Raw genomic sequence first — 24,374 nt, 5'->3', positions numbered from 1 at the left:
ACGCAGTTCTTTGTAAGATCTATGCCATTTATTGATTGGAACATCATGATAAATGTCAGTGTCAGTTAAAGTTGTGATACTACGTTATTCAAACTTCGAATATAAACAAAAAAAACTACCAAAAGATAATTTTAGTTTTTCTTATTTGCCGTTTGATTGGAGTTTATTCTTATAATCTATTCTCATACACTAAGATGAAATAGGAGAGAGGACATTTCTATTCGTAATGATACTTGTAAAAGGCAGCAATAGCGGCTGAGACCTTCCTGCGATAGTTATCGGTATCCTTGCAGTCATTCGAAGAATCCCGGACTGATTTCGGGAATTCGAGTTGGATAGCGCTAAAAGTTGGGTGATCGCGTCCATATCTCTGAGTGGTATAACCGCCGGTTAGGGTGTACGTTCGTTTATTGTCGTCGCTTTCCTGTGTTGGATATTTAGGTGACGGTATTGAATCGACGGGCGTGTTCTCTTGTTGTAGATAGTGACTAGAAATATACACAAAATGTCCATTAAAAAACTATTGATTTTAAACCATCTCAAGACTAAGAACATAGTTGTATGCTGAACCAATGTGATAAGTTGAGGGTTCACGATAAAGATTTAGATTCGAACATCAGCTATTCAGCAGCCCGATCTCACCTGATACCAAGGTAAACGTTTGGAATAAGATCTCGTATAAAATGGGATAGTTTTCCCCAGCTAGTGTGGAGCTCTATGTATGTTTCTTACCCGAAACTCTTGTCTCCGATAAGTAAGCTTTTGAAATCGCGTCCGGTTTTTGAGTTGTATTTACCGAACAAGTTTCTAATCGAAGATTTATTCGGATCGGGAGAACTACTGCTCAATTCGGAGGAAGATATAGTGTAACCAAGCTGCAACCATGAATTCTGTGCATGTCCATGTACGTCCAGCAACAGACCACTTTTATCCGGGGTAGTGTTTATCATCTGTAAATAAATAACAAAAAATTAAGAAATCAATTCTGCATATTTTCTACAAGTTCTTCACGCAAAATATCAATTTCATATTAATAAACAATTCCAATATTTTATATGTCAATAAGTGTCTCACCGATTTTATGATATCCGCGTATTCTTCGAAAGCTTTTTTAGCAGCTTCACGCTCGTGTTCATAAGGTCCTTCGTCGGGATACCGATTCGCATCCAGTCGACTCCGATGCATTAAAATCGCAACTACCGTCGCCGAGATGTTAAAGTCTTCTTTTAAGTAGTGAGCGACATCGAAAGTAATTTCCATCGTACACGAATCCTGAACGAATTCAAGATATCTAGGTACGAAGCAAATTTACTGGGTTTGGGTTAAAACTTTGCCTATAATACTTACGGACAAAATTTTACGTTTCTTACAAACACTATCGGATTCAGGATTACTGCAACCTTCGATATATTGACAATTATCGCTCGAATCCAGGCACGCTGCTTCTACCCGTGGTGTTATCTCATCCGCTCTGATATAACCGCCGTGTGGGACTCTGGAAATTTTGATTGGATACTGAGACTTTTTTCTGAGTTGAGTTTAGTTTCGTTTAACTAGAGGAAATGGTTATGGCATCCCAAGAAAATTAGAATAAACGAAAATGTATGTAATAGCAATCGAAATGTCCAATATACAGAGGAGTAAACGAATAAGATTTATCTGGCAAAACGTTTACTTACGTCAGCATAAGCCGACTATCTCCTTTTATATATGCGACGTAGCGACTTGGAGTGAGTTGCATCTTATCAGCATTTTCTGAAAAACGTGAAGACGATATCTCAAATATCAACAGTTTATTCGTTCTCAGTATGTCCAAATAAATTCACACATTTTTTTCTTCTCCAGTGAAGAGAGAAATTAATTTTACTCGTAAATATATTTACGGATGCAAAACGGACGATTTGACCAGACGTTTGTATTTGTATCGGCTTCGTATTCGCAGGTGACCAAGTGATTTCCGAATAGTCTGTAAGAATCACTGCAAGCGTAGTTCACTGATCCTCCGCATGTTTTATCCGTATGAGACGCGCGGTATCCGTTACTTATAGAACGTCTGGATATACAGTCAGTAATGCCATCTAATAGAAATACAGACATAAACATATCAATTCATTATATTGAGAAATACATCCCTGAATCTTTTAAGGGCAGGGGAGTTTTCTTGTTTGGCTTTTTGTTTGTTGAATAACTTTTTGATCTCGTGATTGCAGGTTTTATATTTTAACTAAAAATCATGTGTGGAGTGCTTAGTTTCCTGGCCCCAGTCCGATCTTATAATTCTACACTTAGGTAGATCTATTGCTGAATGATTTTTTTGAATAAAGTTTTTAGTAATGTATAGTGTTTATATGTTATGTTACGTAACTTCAATCCGGTCAATGGGAACCATTCACCTGATTAACTCATTAAAAACTGCACCTAAAATAAATCTGTTACTGACCAAGTCCCAGCCACAGTACTTTAATAGACGTATGTTGAAATATTTTATGTCGTCGTTAGTTGCGTAGGAATATTTCGACTCTAGAGTGGATCCGAAAAGGAATTGGCTATTTCGGGCCAAGAGTTTGATCCGTAGCATATCAAACAGATGTTGAATATTTCGTATACAGATAAGATCCTCTACCAATATAGCAACAGGATCTAGATGTGCTTAGACGATGTCTTTGGAAAGAAAGCTCAGAGAATTACTCAAAAAATACGAAATTAGAAAATCCCGAAAAACGTGTTATTCTTTTATAAAGAAGTTAAAGCTAAAGAGTTGGTTCTATTCCATAAATACGAACCTTTACAGCACGCCGGTTTCGGCGACCAGCGACCCGTATTTTCATCACACTTTATCGTATCAACATCGTCTCGTAATGTGTAGCCGTCTTGGCAGGTATATTTCACCTCCATGAATCTATCGGCTACATCACAATCAGCGATGATCTCGGCTCCGGCCGAATTCCGTACGAATGGATAATTACCACACGGCGAATAAACTAATCGTAATAATCAATACATTTCAGAAATCATTAACATTGGTACGTGATAAATTGTCATTTAGATTTCGGAATGTAAAGAATGAATTTTTATCAAACTTACGATTTGAATCGACGACAGAAACTGATATAATCACCAGTATTAGTGAGCGTAGAAAATCAACGTCCATTTCTACAAAGAAAACTCCAATCTTTTATACATCGAGAAAACTTTCTTTAAAAAAGGCCCAAGAATGAGTTGGCAATTTAGGCAACCATCTCTTTAGTGATGTTACTATTTTGCCGAATTTTGCTGAATAAGTATTGTATCAGGGTGGAGGGTATTTCAGGCTTAAAACTACTCTTATGGATATCGTACTAATGGAATTTATAATTTGGAGTACTATCTTTTAATGAAATAATTTACCATTTGTATATCAGCCAAATAACATGTGATATGCATGTGATGTGTTCGAAATACATAGTCATAACGTCGATACGGTAATATCGACACTGATAACTGAAAATCTCAATGATGCGTCGAACCCACCTAACGATGTATCAGCTCTTGCGGTTGATATTTCTCCAAGAAGACGAAGCTTTTCGACGAAGACTTGCGTGAAGTAACAAGCGTCTTTATACTCGATCTGTGTCATTACTCGAGTAATTATTACATCATTATCTCAAATAACACGAAACGAATCCATTTCAATAATAACCAGGTCGTGATACACGGCAGAGCAATCTCAGGAAACTTTAATCAAATTATCTATACTTGATGAATGATATTAATCGCCATATAATGAATTGTAATAAAATCGAGTTGTTTTTGTGGTAAATCTTGATTCAATCAACAAGAATTTTTCAATTTCACAGGTGTCCACGCGCGCTGCAATTTTCGTACACGCAATCGTCAGATTCGAGCATCTCGTATTTCAAAATATTTTATAGGAATAGCCGCTTCTATCGCGAAGGGAATCGTTGTAAGAATTCATATAATTCATTGACGGAAGTATTTCCCAAAACGTGGGTTGGACTCTTATGATTCAAAAACTCTGCTGCACGGTATACTTGTGTTGAACGTGGCTATTTCATTTTCAGAATTGACTTGATTCACTTATTGCGTAAGTTTCATATGTTCATCCAAAAAGCCCCATGCGACCATGTTGCAATCAGACTGGTCAGTGCAACAAATACATCGTATTTTGTTTATCCGAACCCGATGTATTTGATAGTACATCGGGTATTTGATGCGTTTATGTTTTTTTTCTCTATTTTCCAAAGGGCACTTGAACATCTTGAGTCCGTATACCTAGATACGGATAAAAACTGCCCAGACTATGCGATTTTCCGCTGAATGGTCAATTCAACAATGCCCCACCCTCCCACGAGGTCACGATGAAATAAATACATCCCGTTCATAAGCCGTATATCCGGGAGTGTTTCCGCGTGTGTTTGTGTCTCCTCCCGGTATGACTAACCAAACGACAAACATCTGATAAGCCCTTCTCTAAAAATGGCGACACTCGAATTCCCCCACGAAAACATCATCTTGGTTTTATGTTTAATCAATATTTGCGACACGAAATTAGTCTATGAAAATATTGACAATTCAGGCGGTTTTTACATTTACTAGCGAAGTATCCATCCAAAGAGGAGGTAGTTGTTATAGAAAATAAATGGGCGGAACGCGATGAAGCCTTCTGAGTGACTATTTTGAACACTGCTGTCAGTCTGAACGCCAATTAGTAATTTGCCAACTCCACTGTTAGAAAAGGTGAAATCCGTTTTTAAAATGCCCTTCTTTGAAAGTGGCGACACTCAAAAATCTCCACGAATACATCAGCTTGGTTTTATCTTAAATCAATATATACGACACGAAATAAGTCTCTGAAAATATTGACATTTTCTGGCAATATTTACATCTATGCTACCAACGCAATGTTCCCTCAGTCTGATATCGCTATACAGGATCTCATAATGAATTATTACGATATACAGGCGGTCGGCTTTACGCGTATAGGAAATGGACAAAGAGGAAATTGAATATAGGAAACCAATGATGCAAAAACGGTTCGTAAAATCGAAAATTAACATCAAACGTGAAGCAGAAGGCACTTGAAAAAAACGTTATTCACTCCAAGATATCTCGAATTATGTATGAAATTTCAAAAATGGAACAATTACAGGTTCTAACATTGAAAACCACCGAACTAATATCGATTCCCGACAACTTGACTTAGAAAACCTAAGCCGATACAGATGAGGAGCGTCTAAAGGAGATTCTGTAGAGGTCTTGTATGTGACGTCATAGTTTGTTTGCCTGTCAGTGCTATGGAGACTAGCCGTACATGACAAAGCAATAAACGATGATCAGGGGATTTACGGATTTTGAGCGTCTGTTTGAATGTGTAAACTATTGTGTTTTTGCTAACCAATATGGCGTCGGTCATGGCAAAAAGCAGGTAATAACCTCTATACCAAACCCATTGGATCGAGAAATTTGAATGTTTTTTTTTTTCAATCTAATTTTTCTAGAAAAAAAGCAGAACTACAGTAATGGTTATGTCTACATGATATCTATTTCGCGGTGGTTGGTTGGAGGATTATCACTAATATGAAAGTCAAGCATGCTTTACTGCATAATTAATCACGCAAATATAATTACAAACGGTAGAGTTCAGTGCATTGTAAATACGATTATAGAAACCAACTATGGATAGACGGGGTCTATCATAAATTCAGTTCGGGGGAAATACATTGTTAGACCGTTTGGCTTATTAATAACTACGGTCCGATATCTTCATAACAGTTTCGAAAATCGCCTATTTCTAAAGAGTGATATTCAGGAATGACAATAGCTCACTGATTGATTGTCGAAAAGTCTTTGTTACTTTCATCGGCCATTAACATTCAGTACAGTTCGAAGTTTCCTGTCCCTCTAAGTATTGGGGAGAAGGGTGGAGAGTAGGGGAGGGGGGGGGGTACTTTGGCAGCGCGAGGTTCCTCCTATTGCTTGTTGAATCTAATGGAGTGTCTACTTATTAATATCTGTCCGCCGTTCTAGAGTTACTTAGTTCGCCTCCCGGGTTCGTTCCATCCACCGGAGACACCCTACTCCGAGACGGGCAACACGAGCACAACTTCAGAAACTCTTCTCTGAAACGACGGCCCGTGATACAATACAGAACGAAGTTAACGGAATGATTTGAGTAGACGAGGATCTCAGTAACGGCGAGGGTTAGATACAATCTAGCTCGGTCGTGCATTCCAGTTCCCCAATACGGTATCGATATTACCACGCTAATAGAGGGCGTTATCAGACATAGGAATGTCAGCGAAATCGCCAGAAACATGCCCGTCATACTGTTAACCCGCTTGTTCCGATCGGTCTTTTTCGACGCTTGATTTACGAGTTTCTTCTTTCGGATTTTGATCAACGTATAAACGATGGCGATGTTGCACGCGAAAATAATCGATATCGGCAAAAACGCGTACAGCGTGAACGCGATCCACGGCCGAACGAACGCCTCGAAGTATTCGAACGGTTCGAGGAACTGGCACCGATGCGCGTTGTCGAGAACGGGTCCTCTCGTGAAAAATATGTGCACGTTCTTGATCGTCGCCAACGCGCATATAATCGCGATGGCTACCGACGCTTTCTTCTTCGTACAGAAATACCGGGCCTTCAACGGAAAAACCACCGATATAAACCTGTCGATAGTCAACGCCACGACTAACCATACAGCCACCTCGGATACCGAATACAATAGAAACTCCATAAGGTGACAAATAAACGTGCTTCTTTTAGCCAGGTTGATGTCGAACTGCGCCTGAAGCCAGGCGGGTAGTAATCCGGTATAGACGGTACAAGTGTCGGCTACGGCGATGGCCGACAGGTAAACGCTAGCAGACGATTCGCGCAGTGATTTTCGGTTCATCAATATCAAGCACATCGTGTTGCCGATCGTGGCGACGATGATGCCAATAACGGGGAATATGCGATAAATGAACCGACCGATTTGGTATTCGGTGTAGTTTTTGATGGATGGTTGACTTGTCACTGACGCAGTTATGGGCGTGGTCATTGTGTAGACTTCGTAATTCAACCTGTAAACCAAGAGTAAACTGATACTAAAAACATGATTTTATCATCTGCACATAAAATACATAAAATACATAATTAACATTAGTCATAGTCTATATGTAGTGTGTATATCAAAGGTTCGCAATATTGGTGATTAGCAACGGAAATAAGTTACACTGATGTTTCGCATCTTCATTTCAAATAAATCTCTGCGGATGGGTTGAAGCATTCTCAACTCATACTAAAATCCACGGGCCGGTTTTATAGACTAGTTTTACCTTTAACCCGGGGGTTAACTCAATTCATTTTCAATTGGATAAGCCTCAGGGTTAAAGGTAATAGCAGTCTACAAATCCGGCCCCTCGATTTTACCATATACACCTAAATATAATCGGATTTTAAAGTAATTTGTTGGTCTTTATCTTTAAGTGAAATGTGTGAAAAATTTATCATATCCTCCGCGAGAACCTGAATCCCCCAATCGCAGTTTTCTTGCAGTTTTCAAACAAACTTTACAGTTGAATTTAGAGTTTATCTCTGCCTATCCTCTCATCATTCTGTAGAGAAATTAGTGTAATACAATTAGTGGAATACACGATGAAAAACCACCTACCTCAATTGTTTAGAATTAAATGGCAATATTGTGGAGATAGTGAGGTAGCTCATCAGATGTTCCCTGATGGATGAATCCCTGGGGAAATGACGATAAACATTCAATCTAAATCTCATGAATAATTGAATAGAAACATGATGATAGCAATAACATGAAACAAATTCAACGCGGTGTAAAGAGTGTATCTTTAAAGATTTAAGCATAACTTAACGCCTAACAATTCAAACACCATAAAAGGTTAACTTACTGATTCGTAAAAAAAGAAAAGAAAATCTGTACAACGAATAGACGTGAAACATAAAATGTCAGATTACATTTACTCACCTGTTCAGTATCAACCATTTCCAATATACATTTCCAATATGAACTTATAGAATCAACTAATATATTTCACGTTTAGCCAAATGCTGTTAGCAATCTAAACTTTCGCGCCGTATTGTGAAAATTCGCTCCGTCAACAAATGCATAATGATCGGAGAACAATCACACCGGTTTTCATATATAACTGAAAGCGTAGACGCTTAATGACCGTAAACACAAATATGACGCGAGTTGAGTCGATCGGTGTTTGGGTTTAACTGAACGATCGACGCGATTGTGATACCGGCTGAATATACGACAATCTTCGTGTTTTATCGCGTGATGCGGGTAGAGTTCAGTTTTATCTCGTCGGATAAGCTTTACGGTCGCTAGATCGGCAGCTGATAAAAAATCCAATTTAAGTGATCCATAATCGGGCGCATTATCTTTACAGGTGTATACACGTAATTCACATTTAGAGCGGCCATTTTGGAAAACGGAAGATTCCCGGGAAAAAGATGGTCTTCTTATCCACTAAAGCCTTTCTTAGTCTAACATCGATTTATTTGGTATATAGTTCTTAAAAGCTTGGAACACATGCCTCAATTCGGTCGTAATACGATCAGGCAGTGAACCTGTGCAGTCTAAATACACCATCGTTCTTATATCCATTTTACACTGTATTGAAGGATTGTTTAAAAGTCTTCTTTAACACATTTGAATCAGAAAAGAAACTCAACTAGATAAACTCTGTTTAATGAACTAAAGAAACTCTGTTTTTATGATCTAAAGAAACTCTGTTTAATGAACTAAAGACACTCTGTTTAATGAACTGAAGACACTCTGTTTAATGAACTAAATCAATCTTAACAAAATGTTATCATGCCTATCATTTGAAATTATTTTCAAATCATCAAAAATAATGGTTCGTTAGTCGTAATATGTCCTCTCGTCAAAATCGAGAGGCATCCAGTATGAGCAGCACTATAATCTATTACATAGGTGGATAATCGATCGATCTTTTGTCAGACTTGAGTGTGATACTGTATCGCTAGAACAAATAGTAACTCTGTGATCATTCTACCGCCTAAAATCTATCGCCTTATTCGTGTGTGTTACAGACAAGGATACAGATCAATATGTCCCTCTTTATCTAGGAAAAAATATGTAGATAAATAACAGCAGTTTTGTGTATATAGTTTCAGTCTCGAGTGTTTTAAAAATTTCTTAGTGGTTTTCCGGCCCGCCGTCAATGGTGACAATCAGTGACCGTCAGGTGCTGCCTCTCTGTTGAAATTAAATTGAACTGTGGCGCGCGAGTAATAAACTAGTTCGCATATTCACCGCTTACGATGTGTATAGGGGCGGCACTTGACGGTTGAGGTTTCTCACAACTATGGCATGCGAGGATGATACAGATTTTTCCGTTCAAAATTTATATCAAACGACATTCATCGGAACATGAGCGCAAATGTTATTATTCGTGGAACTGCATATAGAAAGATGATCTATTCATTTTAAGAACGATTAAAATGAAATAAATATCAATACTCATCAATTACTTCCTTGTCATTTAGTCACATTGTCTAACCCTATGGATTTTCCACAATAGTTACAAATAAACAAACAAAAAAACATTTCCCCCTCAACGGATATGTTGCGAAATTCATTGCAGTCATGCACAGAATCCAATGCGCACATTCATGAGAAACTGCCGTTCAGTTTGACTGACGAAAAAGATGGGCGCAAACGACATCGTACAAATCATCACGACTCTGTTCGTCATATTCGGTAACACCTCGCTGATAACAGTGTTCGCGTTGACGAAACGAATTCAAACTTCGACGAACATTTTCATCATCGTAGTAGCGACGTCTGACCTGCTGGTGAGTCTGGTCCTCGCAGCAACCAGGAGAACCCTCGGAAGGCGTTCCATCGATCACGGCAGCAATCTCGTCTGCACGACGGCCGGCACGTGTATGTACGTGACTTTTTTCGTGTCGTTTTTCGGCCAAACGGCTATAGCCACGAATCGGTACGTGAAGATATGCTGGCCGAACGCGTACAGCAGGATTTTCAACCGCCGAAATGTTATTTTGATAACCGTAGGAATATGGCTATTCAGCCTGGTGTTGGTCGTAGGATCGGCTACTTTGGGTTGGGTCGTGTATTCGTACGACGAGCGAGTTAAACTCTGTTCGATAGATCGTCGATATCCGACATTCGCGGTGATTATGATCATAGTCGGAGTCTTGGTTCCGTCGTTCATCAATCTCGGTTTGTATACGATGGTGATTAGAAAGATCAGGAAATCCGGACCGGCTGTGTCTAAACCCCGGCCGCCGGCAAATACGTCATCGTCGACGACAAACAGGACGAAGTATGGCAGACGAGCGCAGTCGGGAAACGTAGATACAGTCTTCCGCAGCAGCAAACGACTGAACGCCAAGACAAGAGCGGTAGCCGTATTGTTACTAGCGTTCGTAGTTTATGTCATCCTATTCTACCCGGTTGCGGGAGCTATCATCGCTGACTTTTACACGACAGCAGACCTCGATGAAGTATTAACATGGACGATGTTAATGGCGTACGCGGGCTGCGCGACCAATCCGATCATCTACGGTTTCTTGAACACGAACATCAAAAATGCGTACAAAAACTGTTTCCGTCGCTGTTGCTGTCGTTGTCGATGTTGTCCCGGATATATCGTACACGAAGAACCATCGTCGGAAAGAACCACGAATGATACCGTTTCAACATCCCTTTGAGAGGGAGCATGCAGGCGCTATTGTGAACGTTTCCGTAGAATTAACTTTGGTGATCGTGCTTTTTCGGCTTCTGGTCCCAAACTTTGGAATTCCCTCCCTGCGGGCTTAAAATCACTGGAATTTATCAATAGTTTAAAATCACAGCTCAAAACATGGTTGTTCCACAAACACTTTGGAGAAACAGCGCTTTGGGCATGTAACATGGAAAGGCGCTATATAAATATTCTTTATTAATATTTATCATTAATCATGCATTGATACACCACCAGAGAATCCCGAAAGAAATAAACTAAACAAGTCGACAGTATATAATATTGTAACTATAAATTATTATAAAAAGATGTGTGATATATTAACATTTTTTCTGTCTGATAGAAACTAACGGGGTAAACATACAAAAACATTTCGTGTTTATAAATACGTGAATACGTGGTATGAAAGTGATTTATTCAAATAAATAGGAAATTGTTTTAAGATTGTTTGGCACATTATCTGCTTTGCTATCCATCCGGGTTTGATTTTTTTTTGTCTTTTGTGTTTTTTAAACGCTATCCTCATCCGAGCACAGGGATGTAATAAAGAAACCGTCATTATTTAATAAAGGCGCATCGGTTTCATTGTAATCCTTCCTGCCGTTGATGACATCGTCCAACTGGCGACTTAAACTATCGTTATCGGCGGACTCCCGTTTAGTTCCGGATTCCTCCGGTGGCGGCGTAACGTCTGACGACCCGCTCGACGGCGTATCGTCCATCGTGTAGACGAGTTTCGACGCGCCAAACGATACTTTCTTTTTACCGGGTGGTGTCGGTGGAGGCGTTGGGACCGATTCGTCGCTATGACCATTTTCATCCCGCGCTTTGTTGCATACCGGTTCCTCGGGTCGGTCGCATCCTTGCGGCTCTGGTCGTTCGACGTTCAACTTATCGTTGATATACTCGGAATACTCCTCTCCTTGCTCGGTAGACTGGCGCAGCGGCGTCGGAGACGTCCATTTACGACGTCCCGATGATGGACGATCACTAGGAGCGGAGGACGGTCGTTTCGGCGACAGTTCACTGGTTAAATCGTTCAGTCTAGTTTTGTTGTTTGGTGGCGGTGGTTTCGACGTATTTTCGGCTATCTGGTCCGGGATCTCTATACAATGTCTGGTGGGGATCGCACCCGGGGTATCACGCGATTTAACAGTTCGTGGCGAACGCGGTTTTGACGATGACGGAGGTCGCGTTTGTTTAGGTTCTTTCCAAATATAGTTACCAGTCGTTTGTTTCGGTTCTTGATTTTGGTCGGATCGTTTCGGCCTCGGATAGGAATTCGCCCGGCGATCTATTTCCGGTAAACCGGTGTCGATACGTTTTTTATTCCTATCGATTTTCTCGCATCGATTTTTGGCCAAATCGGGAATTATTTTGACGTATTCGGGATCCGCGCGATTCGCTTCTTCGGCTTCTTTCTTTTTCTCGTTACGTCTTTGTCTGATCGCTTCTTCGGCTTTCGCTTTCAGCCACTGATCGTACGCTATTCTCTTCTTGAGAAGTTCATCCCGTCTACGTTTCTCTTCCTCCATAGCGAGTTTTGCCGCCTTTTTCTGTGAAACGCTTTTGTAAGTATACGAAGATCGGGGTCGACCACCGTGAGATAGTTTAGACGCTATTTCAGCATTAGTGGGGCCGTCTCTGAACCTACTGTCGACGCGATCGGCTTCGAATCTATTCACTCCATCAGCAGAATTCCCAGAATTATAAGAAAGGTCTGTTTTCAGCCGATTACTGGTCTCCTCCGGCTCTCTGGTCGATTCCTCAGTTTTCCGAAGACGTTCCTTTTCTTTCTTCTTCCTCTTTTTAAGAAGTTGTTCTTCGTGGCGCTTACGTTTCATCCAGCCCAACATAGCATCGTGCGCTTCGCTTTCTCGTTCAAGTCGATCGGCTGCTTTTTCGGCCAGTTGTTGTCGCTCCTTTCGTTTCTTCGCTCGCTCTTGTTTACGCTGTTGCTTTTGTAGTTTATTTTTCTCCTTCAACCAAATTAAGATCGATTCGTTATCGGTGTCGGCTAATCTGTGATCGGAGCCGTAGAATTGTTGCCTTTGATGCAAATTGGAGTCCCCGCTATTCGTCTTCTCCGGCGAACGTACTCTTTGGGCGTCTGGTCTCTTGGGGCGTCCAACTCGAGGCCTCGTACCATTAACTTCAACGATGATCGGGCGCTTCAAAATGCCTACGTCAGACTTTTCCTCTCTGTTCGAACGACCGGAAACTTCGATATTACCGTCAGAAAATGTCACTCGTTTTGAGGCCGACAGTGAACTTTCGCTGCTTGTTAGTTCTGCAGAAAGAGGAGTCAGAAATATGAACATAAAAATCACAAAAGGGGAATGTACTGTATAACCGTATAAAGATGTAAGAACGATATCATTATTTACGATGTACACTTACCACTTCCTTTGCTAAACACATCGTCATTTTCATCGTCATTATGATCATTAACACCTGTACCATCAGATCGAGGTGTTTGCGTACCACTGTCACTAGTATCACTCTGTCTACGGTGGTTGCGGCGGCGGCGATGCTGCTGTTGCTGCTGCTGATTATCAGTTCTATCTATGGATCCCGTCTCTTCCTCGTCCACGGCTTCCTCGGCGGCAGCGTCGTCTCGATCGTCTATTTTGCACAGTTCTTCCTGATAATGCTTCACGACGTCGATTGTTTGTTTCAGTTGATTACGAATCAAAGATTCAGACTCGTGTTTGAATTGCTCGGTCAGTAGATCCTGTAGATGTTTATACTTCGCTTCGAGATTCGAACGACTGCGTCTGAGATTCGGTTTACTACCGCATTCTCGATCCGTTTTATCGTTGGCGGTTGCGGTCTTCGGTCGGCTGCGGGAATTCTTCTTACCGATAGACGGAACGAACACGAACTCGTCGCGGTTACTGGATCTGTCGGTAGAAGCGACGGAATCGTCTGCTCCGTGAACCCTCACGTAGTTACTGCACGATCCGTTGTTGTTGTTTTTCGCATGGTACGATTCGACCGGCATGAATTTGTTCACTTTCTCGCCGTACATGTGAACGACTCTTGATTGTAACGATCGAAAAGCTCGTCGATCCGTCTGTCTCAAAATCGACATCAGTTCGAGATATTTGATATGGAGTTTATCGTCATTGCTGGCTGGTTCTGGCTGGTAAAGCGTGCTGGATACGGGTACCGGAGACGTGTCCGCGGTTTTTCGCCTGCCGCCTCGGGCAGCCGATTGCTCGTTGCGCCTGCGCCTTCGATTTGCCACGCCATCTATCGCCAGTTCATCTCGTTGCGCTCGTTCGTGTTTCGAATACCGAAAATTATCAGAAGACAGCGACCCAGTCGCTAACACATCCTGTCTATATTTGGCACTTTTGGAACGCTTACGTTTCGGTTTCTTAGGTTTCGATTGCGACTTTTCGCTATTAGCGGCAACAACGGTGTTTATAGCGATAAAATCGTTGAATTGTTCTTTTTGATTATCATCATTTACCGCATCGTTGGGAGACTGAGCATCTTCGACGACTCTGGGAGATTCCGACTCTTTCGCGACGATATCTACTCCCTCAGTTTCATCTTTAGCACATCTACTGGATACGTTCTCGACGTCAGCATTGTCTAACGTGTCGCCGGTGTCTTTATCTGTATCTATAGCGACTCGCTCCTCTTTTCCGTTGACTGTATCATCATCATTCTCGCTATCATCGGAAGAATCGGACTTGATCGTTCCAGAATCGTCGCTGCTGTCGCTCGACTGATACGAAACGCTACGCGTCGATTCACTGTCACTGCTTTCGCTTTCTGAACTGCCCGATCTGGGAGTTTTCTTTCTCGAGGGTTCTGGCTGGTCCTGTTCGCTACTCGTCGCACTCGCGGAACTGTCGGTACCTTGGGTATCCAGAATGGTGCGCAAAAGTCGCCCGTCGCCTTGATTCATATCGACTGAAGCCATTTCTGCCCTAGAATCACAACAAAATTGACATTATAGATCGAGATGATACACAATATCCGTGTAAGATGAACGTATGAGGGAAATCCACAATAATTCAACCAAAAAATGTAAAGTTCTTGAATGGAAATGTATGTATATATGTTTGAGCAACGTTTCGGCTAAAGGCTAATTAACTACAGTATCGTCCTTACGCCCGATGATGGCTAATTACGAAACGTTGCTCAAAATATATACTCTTTTACTATTGAACTTTATATCTTTGGCTGATTTATTGTGGGATTCCTCTCGTCACACAATTTACATTGTATTCAATGTAGAAAATGGTAATTTCAGTTCAGGCTGAATTATAAATGTATACGTGTTATTTACTTCTACAAGCCCTATGCTAATATCGACAGGTAGGTTTTTAATTATAGATAGGACCTAATCTACTCTACCATACAATTACATATTGTTTACACCGTCTAGTGAAAACTGGTTCGTCATGATGGTATATTTCTCATGCATTAGATAGATTAAAGTACGACTCATATTCACGTTATTATGTCAAACGAGTAATTTCTGACAAAATTGATATTGAGATTGAGATAAATTGAGAAATTCGTCTACGATTGAAGTTAATGAGAAAATGCTGAACAATGTCTAAGCTTAGACAATATGAAGACATATACTCACCATAACACGAACACGTGTACTGTCAAGTCTTATCTATCCCGATATCAATATATTACTGTACGTGTCAGACCTGTCAATATAGTTATTGATCGGCGTATCAATTGATTTCCTAATACAGGTATGTTCACAGTTAACGATATACGGTTCTTCAACGTGCTGTTTCAACGGGCAACGCGAGCGTGAACTACCAGTACTATACCGAGACGAGCTAATCATTCGTCGCACTCCCGCCGCGTCGACGCGGTATTTCTATATCGGCGAGCGGGTTGACGTTTCCACACGGATCAGCGCCGGAGCGTCGTAGTTTCTCTAGCAACGGCCAGTAACACCCTGAAAATGGCGGCCATTCACAAGGTAAACAACGACCTACTCGACGACTAATGGACGAGTGTACCCGGAAATAAAACAACGGATGCAAACACGTCAATATACCGTCGCAATAAAATTAGGTAAGCAATCGAATATTTTCGTGCTTCTTCGACGTCAGATGAATATATATCACCCGATCGATAGGTTCTGATAGATCGTACAATAATTACACAGACATATCGAATGTATCCTGATACACGTAAAACTAATTTTCGACGTCGGTGTGTCTCTTTCCGTCGCTCAGTCGGGTATTAGAATCTCATTAGTTCGAAGAAATGCATCGATTCCATAATGTAAAGGAATAATAAATCAGAGCTTTTATACAAGTACGTTAATGAAATAAACTGCTATAAAATGCTTTTATCACTTCGAACACATTTCCATGATAATAAAATCATGAAATTCAATTTCGTCAATTAAAATTCTTGCTATTCTTTAAGATATGGAATATGATGAATTAGTTTGAGGTCAGTATATATCTCGAGGCTGTGTAAAATGACAGTATACTGTTCGCGTATGAATTTGATTGTTATTTACATAAAAGTGTGTCACTGTTCGGATATATTTGTTTATTCATATATCAAAATGATTAATCGCGCCGGTGAATAAAAACCAGTTTGACAATGCGTGCGCAGTGACACTTTGGAGATCTCTGGTAATTAGAACTACTGTTCTCTATCTAGAGGAGCTATATACGATATAGCCTAGAAACGCGAACGCTTTGACTCAGTAAAATGGCAGGGGGTAATTTGAAAACTAAAACTCTTGGATGTAATCGCGTCGGCGTTTTGAAACGGAGAGCGCGCCACAAACAACTATCGGTGAGATATAATGGCACATACATGATATAGTTGTCTTTCAGGAATTTCCATTCATTATTTTCATATTTCAGGAATGTTTTTTTTGTCACCGTAATTTCTACTTTTTCAGCATCGATTTTACGATGTTTTGACGATATCCACGGATTTAAAGTTTCGTTTATGCGATCTTTGTTTTAGAAAAAGATGAAAGACGAAGAAGAAACTAAACTTCCTAGTCTGGAAGAGCGGGAGAATCTGATGAAGGAGGTGACTCCGAAATATTCCGGATTCACGCCGCGACCGGTCGAAAAGCTGGCGGTAACCCGTCGGCCCAAATCTATGCTCAACATCGAATGCAATCATGTTTTACGAACTGATCGCGCGGATTCGGTTCACCTGAATCCGTCTCTGCAGTATAAGTTATGGCTCGAAGCTGGAAAACACAGCGCGCCGCATCCGTCGAGACCTGACGACAGTTACAACAGCAACATTTGGCGCAACTTCCGTAAAAACTACGGATTCGACAGTGGCTCCGACGGACGGAACATTACCGAACTAATCGCGTCGATGTACCCGATAAACATACCGAAACCGTCGGCGGTTTCGAAAAATACTTACGATAAATATATACGCGAATCTGACGTGTTTAAAGACGATAAACGGAGGGCGCTGGCAATAATTCGATCTAAAACCGATATTTCAGAATTTCGGAGACTGAGAGCGAAAAGCGAAGCGCGGTATCCGCCTATTGACAAAGATGGTAAGTCTATTGACAAATATTTAATGGTGCTCAGTATCTTAACAATAAACGAAAAAGTTGCACAGTTGAAATGAAACCACGACGTTTCGGCTGTTGTTGACAGCCGAAACGTCGTGGTACATTTTACCTAATAAAACATCATGGGACTTTTTCATTTATCTACAGGTAACACAGATCAAAGTACTTCATTCGACATCTAACGTCTTCATAATGTTTCAGAATTCGCTAACGCTCCGATGCTTTATTCTGAATTTTTTGCTTTACTCTCTTTTTTTTCTTCTATAGGGAATATCCTCCCGCCGCCCGATTTCGAACGTTACGTCACGAGGTTCATTCCGCCCAACGATTTTTCGACCGGCGTCGACCCGGCTACGGAGATAACAGCCGACATGAGGCCGGACATGTTCGGTCGGTACATCCGGCGACACAACAGGGACCCCCATCTGTATAAAATGTCGTACAGACTGAACAACCCGCAATACGCACGCTTACAGGAAGAAATAGAGCGTCGTAGAAACATGCCGAAACAATTCCCACCGGCCGCCATGGATTCTCGCTCTCCCCGAATCAGAAGAGTTTCCATCGGAATCGATGTTTAACCCATCGAAATCCGTTCCGAAGAATCGTGTTTATTTGGGTGCAGTTCCATTCAATAGTCTATAGACAGACAAAGGGTTTGAGTTCCATCAGTGGACTGCAGTAGAGACGGCTGTGAGCCATGAAAAGTACCCCGCCGTCTTACTCAGCGACAGAGTTTGGGCTTTTCACCGAGTTGACCGGGTACAAGATTGAATCCATTCCGCGTCAAAAGCCCGGTTTATAAGGCCTTGCGTACGAACTTTGCTCAGCACAAATTGTGTACGCAAAATGCGCTCGTGTGCCGGCGCCTTGTGGAACCAGTCGTAATCGCAATTTTTTTTGGGGTTAAATATTCATTAGACGAGTCGGTTGTATATGTGATGTGCTTAGTTGTTGTTGTACTATATACAGGTAACAAACATGCTGTGATTCCCTTCCAATGATTGATTGTTTTTTTGTAATAGTTTACCAAATATCCGACAAAATCTAGACGCACATTTCGTATGATTTAATAAACTCTGTTTTTTATTATGTATTCTGTTGGTTGTCTTTTAGTTATTTCCGGGTTGATATTTTTCGTTAGTCGTGTTAGTGAACGCTGTTTGTCGCACAGTCGTTTCTTGTGTTGGCGTTCTCTTTTAGTTACCGAATTTTCCGTAGCGTGGCGTTTTGTTACATCGGAGCAAACCAATTTCACGCATATAGCCCTATAGATCGATTTCGTACACTGTTCACATTCGTCATATCGGCAGTTCTGCGGGATATAGCGATAATATTTGCCAGAAGGCACTTCTCCATCCCTCTGCTAAATACGACCCTGACAGACAATTCCATAAACGAGGTGAACATGTACAGTTCAAAGTCACGATCACCATACGTTATGCGTGTTCTTTAGATACCATAAGCGCATCTGTATTAACAGATCTTGTGCACATATACAGGAACTATATCATGGACGCGTTTTAAGATGTAGTCTACCCAAAAATAACTGTCTTTTAAAATAACACACTCCCGTATTCATGCAATGACGGAAGCAACGGGAAATATGTTTTATTTTTGAAAAGCCGATCGAGTCTATTTTTATCGTTGTGGCTTTGTGTCTAATCATTCGATAATATTCAATAGTTCATTTTTCCTCGGAACGAAGTATAATTAATAGCGCACGCGTATATCGCTTTTTGCTTATCGACATTGGCAACAAATGGATCTTCGAATGTCGAAATCGAATGCGCCTTATCGACTTATCGGGGGCAGTAGAAAAAGATAACTGGTCCGCTGCCAGTATTATTAACATGCAAAAGCCTGCTTAAGCCTCAAAATCCGCTGATTAGTCGCCTATCTTGTCATCAAACACCCCATTACGTTGAATATTTATATCGGATCGTATGTAATGATATGCAAATGAGTCGATAACGTCCGCGTTCGGTTCCGAGTTTTAACGTTGTTGCGTTTGATTTATTGTTAATAATCGTTTCATTACGTTCTCGAACATGAAGATATTATTTGTTAAATACGAAATGATGACGAGCTGCGCCGGAAGCGGAATTCAACGATGACTACTGTTTCAGCGCCCCTATCTCTCACGTCGATCGCGCAGCGGCAACGTCTATGATTCTCAATCGTTAGTTAACTTGTAGGATTGCAGGCGCTGGTTTCGTGAAATGATTACTAAAACAGCTTACATGAACTTTATGGTTGGGTTGGTTCATGACTATACGTACATCCACTAACCTCAAGCTTATTGAATAGCCCTGGCTCTATCGTTGGTCCATGGTTACCTAAATCCACTAACCTCAAGCTATAGATATAGGGGGTGGCCTCAGGAGTCCGGACCCCAGCCTTCACATTTACGTTGCCCTTTTCGTCAATTCAAAGATTGTTAAAACCTGTAAATTTGACATTCATTATTTCGGAAATTGCATATTTTCGGATATATGTATCAAAAATATCTATAATACCACCAAAGGTTGGAGCCCCTATGAAATGGCTGCTTTATCCAAAAATGCTCTTTCTTTTCTGTACCGCGGCCTCTCAATTTTCCTAGAACCACCCCTGTAAACTAGATGAAAACTTAAATTGGTGCTTCATCTATATATGTTCCTACTGTTCATCAAAATTGAACTTCTGTTGCAATTAGAGCTATAATACGCGTCATCGAACCGTTCGACTGCTTGTCATCAGCATTCGCGGCTAATGGCTGACAGATCCGTTCGCTTGCTTAAACTTCTTCATAAAACCGAGCAATAAAGCCATGATTATTTTCCTGTAGTTGACGTTTCCTCAATACGTGCCAAATATCGCCTCACTTACCAAAGAATTACATCGATTTTCTGCCGTGGGCCGATGTTACCGTCGCAAATTGTTATTCGACCGTAGACAGCAAAGACACTTTGCTGCCATATTATGGAGAATATTCGCCGAATATCATTAGCAAAGCAAATATTGTTGTAATCCATCTAAGCCGGAAAGTTACTGGAAGGGAAAAGTGTTTTTTTTTTCGAAGAATATTTTCGATTGATTTGCAAGATGAGAAAGTTCTCTCAACTATTTCAATTCAAGAATTGGTTCCTGTCGAGACCTGCGCAGCTCTTCAATATTCAACTCGCAAGTCGAGTTTTCAATTATCTCAAATATATTTTCATTACACCCAATTAACTTCATTCAAAAAGGTCTTTTCTAATTTCGTAATTGTGCAATTTTCAATTTTTAACGACCTAAAATAATGTCGGAACCTATCGATAGGCGGTAGCAGAATTAACACGTATTTAGTTGAGGTATATTGAAAACGTTTTATTTACAAAAAAAAGCCCGTGGCGTATAGAATATATACGTTTTACCGCGCGTAATTAGTACCGCTAATTACGACCAGATGTGGAGACACGGCCAAGTCGCAAATCGTGCGTGGAGAACGTTTAAAGCGCACAATCCAATCGTCGTCGTAGACGTCATTCGTTACTATTATAAGCGAATCGATTATTGCGCGAAATCACGGTAATATAACCGTTTTCACAGCGCATTGATGTATGCTAATGAACGTTAATTTGCGGCCAAGCTGACGTCGCGTAATTAAATTAATGTAAATGAATAATGGCCAAATCATCGACTGCGAGCACAGACGTTGTTTATTGTAAGTTGTTTCGGTGTATTTTTTATGATAATATAGCTGCGGCGAAGCGGCTTATTTCATGATTCAGGTTCCAGTTTACTACCGAAACGTATGACACTCGCGGGCATTTAGAGGTTCGTTATTTGGTACCGAAACAGATTCTGATTTACAAAGGGGTTGTTATACGTATTGTAATTATTCTGATTCAAATTATAGAGGCCCGATTTCAATGGGTTCAAAAATACGGATGAGTTCATCAAATCGCGATGAATTCAGGGTTTGAGCTACGAATGTTGATAGGATTTTCAACAATGATTAATTTGCACTAGAATTTAGCTCTTGTAATTTAATAACCTTTGTTAACCTTAACTCAGGGCGGATCTAGGAGCTACGAATCCCCAAGATGTCAGGTTGCCTTGAAATTATACCGGGAAATATTTAAAAAAAATCATATTAAACCGAAACCAAAAAACTTTCAAAATTCATGAGGAGCTTTCTTTCGGGGCACCTTTGTAACTATATGATCTGACCATGCAATATTTAGGTGTACACCAGTCCCTAAATCAGACGCTTTAAACTGTTATTTCTCATCTATCAGAGATGAGGTTTTTATTGTTATCGCTACTATGGATGTTTGGCTTCCTGTACAATATTCAGTGACTAATTATGAAGGAGGACGAACTTAATTCAGTAATCAAAATAACGAAGAAAAATATAAACGATCAATATGTGTATATGATTAGTTTATTGTCATCTTTTATACATAAATAAAAGCCAGCCTAGGCTTACAAGACAAAAAGGAGTTCTGTTGGGTAAATGCATTATGGCGGTGCATATATAAAACGATATATCTACAACGTAGGCCTACTAATGAATATTGAGAAGATTCGTAGAGTAGCCTTGTTTTAAACGGGTTAAGAATAAATACAGGACGATTAGTACTAATAGTTTAACTATCTATTTGGCGCACGAGCTTTCGCTACTAATGTATAGACGCTTCATCAGACTCATTCACCCGATGAAGCTTCCATATATTGGTAGCGAAAGCTCGTGCGTCAGATAATCAATTAACTTATATAGTACTACTCGACTGCAGTGAACTGATATAAATCTCAGTATAGTTAACAAATAAAAACCCACAGCAGATTTGTAGAAAAAGTTTATTTTCTTACAGTTTGTAAGAAAATAAAGGTTGATTCTAAACTTTTCTTTTTGAAGATGAGGTTTAAAATTAACCTCGAAACTGCTAGAAAATTAACTTTTTCTACAAATCTACTGTGGGTTTTTATTTGTTATTGTACTACTCGTTACTTAATGAATATTGCTATATATACATATATATAGTATTTCATCCTAAACAGATCGATCGATATCGATATATTACTAATGAATATCGTTCTTTATGCCAACACTACTCTCTGTCTCTCTATGCATGTACATTATGACATAAAACGTTGATGTTTTTGTCAGCTGTTAGTGACTATATCGGGCATCGAAATCTGAATAGAAAAACATATAGAAATATATGTAACTAAGTGAATAAATATGACATCCGAAACCAAGTGCTCGCAGTAGAACTCTCATTCCATATCAGCAAACCCCATTCCGCACAGTAGCTAATGCAAAATGGGGATGATTTTTAATTTCGGGGGCTATAGAAATTGGTAGTTTTTGTACAAGTTTCATACTGCTCATGACTAATCGCGTTGTAAAAATTGGGTTGTTTTTTGCATACGAATAACGTTTAAAAACATCGCAATGAAGTAATAGATTAATGCATAATAAACAGAAATAATAACATCGTGAAAAAATGATGAAATCTGTGCCACCAGGTACACGCGCGCGTAAATAGAGAAATTAGTTTATATATATTTTCGCTTTTTATTTTCAATTCAATCATTTCTGAATACATTGGTTTATATAAACACGAGCGCGCGCGCACATTAAATCCGAAATCATTTAAATCCAATAAAAATCTGTGTTTATGCCGTTTTGAATGTATCGACAATTAGTTTAATGAATACAGTTTACATAGTCATGTCAATACAAACGCAACGAATGGAAGTCTATTTAAACTGTGAAATCATCAGGATTTCGTTACAATGTTGAATACATGTGCGCCACGCATATAGTCCAATCTATAAATGCGTTTCGATCATAAGGCCATACGAATGACGGATCAAAAGTGACGTGTTATAATGATTTTCTGAGCGGATTTCAGAAATCTCAATTGAAGTCAGAAATTCGTGAATTTGAGAGACCAATTTCTATACACCGCACGCTCTGCCCGAAGACAGGATTGATCCATCCGTTGTCGAGGTTGGCGCTCTGCCCCATCACGATCCCCTACCCCAAATTCGATCCCATAAACTGACGGTGTACCTTGATTTTAAGGCTTATCGACCGAGTTTTATTTAAAAAAAAAAAACGAGGTCACGTTTACACGAGGACCCGCTTGAATTCGACTCTCGCGTTAGAAAATTAAAAATCAACTGGTCGTTATTCAGTTGACTCTAAACTCTTAACTGTGGAACCGGGTCTTGTAAATGAAGTGGACGCGCACATGGCTCACACTTCACCGTCCCCTAAAGTATGCATATACACTTAACTATCGATTCAAAGATGACCGATTATTAGAAGAAAATGAAATTATGTAACCTTTTTTATAAACTTAGTATGGACTTATGAAATAAATTAAACGTCCGCGATTTTAGTGAATGACCGACGCGTGGCACGGATCGCGCGCAACGTTTTAACGCGGGATTTTGGCTTGTGTTCCACCTAAAAGTGTCCACTATCATCCCATCAGCTAAGCGTAGCCCATGAAAAGTTAAATAGACATACTTGCTGTCGAGGCAACAGTGGAAATGCTTTGCTTGCCCTAACAACATTTAGATTGATCTTGTAACAGCTGTACACACTGGGGGTTAGACAACAGTACAATCACAGATTTCGTTGCGGAATATATAGAACTAATAAAAGTAAGCAGCCATTTTATTTGCCGCTTGTGCCACATATGCTGTTTAATTGAAATCGGATAAATGCTGTGATGATTGATTTTCACAAAGCCAGTAAGTCTCATAAATTCAATAGAATTTCTATTGAAAGTGTATGCGTACATGAGCCGCCATTATATTTTTCGATCGAGCGCATCGCGTTTCAAACTGAAAAAAATGGGATCGATACAATGGCGCACCACTGAATTACCGGGTATTGAATGAATATTGTTTTTTGTAGAAAGGATTTTTTTTCCTTGAAATAAAGGATGGCACGACGAGCATTCAGTCATACGTTGTCAAAATTAGTTCATTTTCGATTAACTTTGAACTGAATTCTTAGGCTAAATAATCAATACATTATCAATGGACCTACCAAATACAGGTTATAT

General features: G+C 40.1%; 5 protein-coding genes across 7 annotated transcripts; 2 read left to right on the top strand and 3 right to left on the bottom strand.

Annotated features, from left to right (window-relative positions):
• Window positions 1–68: 68 nt before the first annotated feature.
• Window positions 69–5,085, bottom strand: LOC141913019 (uncharacterized). Its single transcript, XM_074804457.1, has 9 exons — window positions 3,511–5,085; window positions 3,085–3,153; window positions 2,784–2,981; window positions 1,884–2,078; window positions 1,680–1,755; window positions 1,348–1,528; window positions 1,075–1,272; window positions 733–950; window positions 69–488 (listed from the first exon to the last, which is right to left on the bottom strand). The coding sequence occupies exons 1-9, from the start codon at window positions 3,614–3,616 to the stop codon at window positions 218–220; spliced, it is 1,512 nt and encodes a 503-aa protein (XP_074660558.1). The 5' UTR covers window positions 3,617–5,085; the 3' UTR covers window positions 69–217.
• Window positions 5,086–5,172: 87 nt separating this feature from the next.
• On the bottom strand, window positions 5,173–8,219 carry LOC141913066 (putative G-protein coupled receptor 139). 2 transcript variants are annotated; one of them, XM_074804509.1, is made up of 3 exons: window positions 7,985–8,219; window positions 7,661–7,738; window positions 5,173–7,070 (listed from the first exon to the last, which is right to left on the bottom strand). In XM_074804509.1, exons 2-3 carry the CDS (start codon window positions 7,711–7,713, stop codon window positions 6,005–6,007), a joined length of 1,119 nt encoding a protein of 372 aa, XP_074660610.1. In that variant the 5' UTR covers window positions 7,714–7,738; window positions 7,985–8,219; the 3' UTR covers window positions 5,173–6,004. The 2 variants fall into 2 exon arrangements, with proteins under 2 accessions (XP_074660610.1, XP_074660611.1); XM_074804510.1 differs by lacking the exon at window positions 7,661–7,738 and having other exon boundaries at window positions 7,985–7,994.
• Window positions 8,220–9,647: 1,428 nt separating this feature from the next.
• On the top strand, window positions 9,648–11,115 carry LOC141912703 (melatonin receptor type 1B-like). The gene has a single exon (XM_074804040.1). It carries the CDS (start codon window positions 9,700–9,702, stop codon window positions 10,726–10,728), a length of 1,029 nt encoding a protein of 342 aa, XP_074660141.1. The 5' UTR covers window positions 9,648–9,699; the 3' UTR covers window positions 10,729–11,115.
• On the bottom strand, window positions 11,044–15,530 carry LOC141912702 (uncharacterized). The gene is made up of 3 exons (XM_074804039.1): window positions 15,443–15,530; window positions 13,161–14,704; window positions 11,044–13,050 (listed from the first exon to the last, which is right to left on the bottom strand). Exons 2-3 carry the CDS (start codon window positions 14,695–14,697, stop codon window positions 11,270–11,272), a joined length of 3,318 nt encoding a protein of 1,105 aa, XP_074660140.1. The 5' UTR covers window positions 14,698–14,704; window positions 15,443–15,530; the 3' UTR covers window positions 11,044–11,269.
• A 48-nt stretch (window positions 15,531–15,578) lies between these two features.
• On the top strand, window positions 15,579–18,415 carry LOC141912700 (testis-expressed protein 52-like). Of its 2 annotated transcripts, none has more exons than XM_074804038.1 (3): window positions 15,579–15,821; window positions 16,740–17,301; window positions 17,587–18,415. In XM_074804038.1, exons 2-3 carry the CDS (start codon window positions 16,746–16,748, stop codon window positions 17,898–17,900), a joined length of 870 nt encoding a protein of 289 aa, XP_074660139.1. In that variant the 5' UTR covers window positions 15,579–15,821; window positions 16,740–16,745; the 3' UTR covers window positions 17,901–18,415. The 2 variants fall into 2 exon arrangements, with proteins under 2 accessions (XP_074660139.1, XP_074660138.1); XM_074804037.1 differs by lacking the exon at window positions 15,579–15,821 and adding an exon at window positions 16,408–16,562.
• The last annotated feature ends 5,959 nt before the right edge of the window (window positions 18,416–24,374 follow it).

This window comes from Tubulanus polymorphus, chromosome 11, assembly GCF_964204645.1.
Source record: "Tubulanus polymorphus chromosome 11, tnTubPoly1.2, whole genome shotgun sequence".
In the NCBI taxonomy this organism is placed as follows: Eukaryota; Metazoa; Nemertea; class Palaeonemertea; order Tubulaniformes; family Tubulanidae; genus Tubulanus; species Tubulanus polymorphus.
This window is presented reverse-complemented; position numbering and strand designations above follow the sequence as displayed.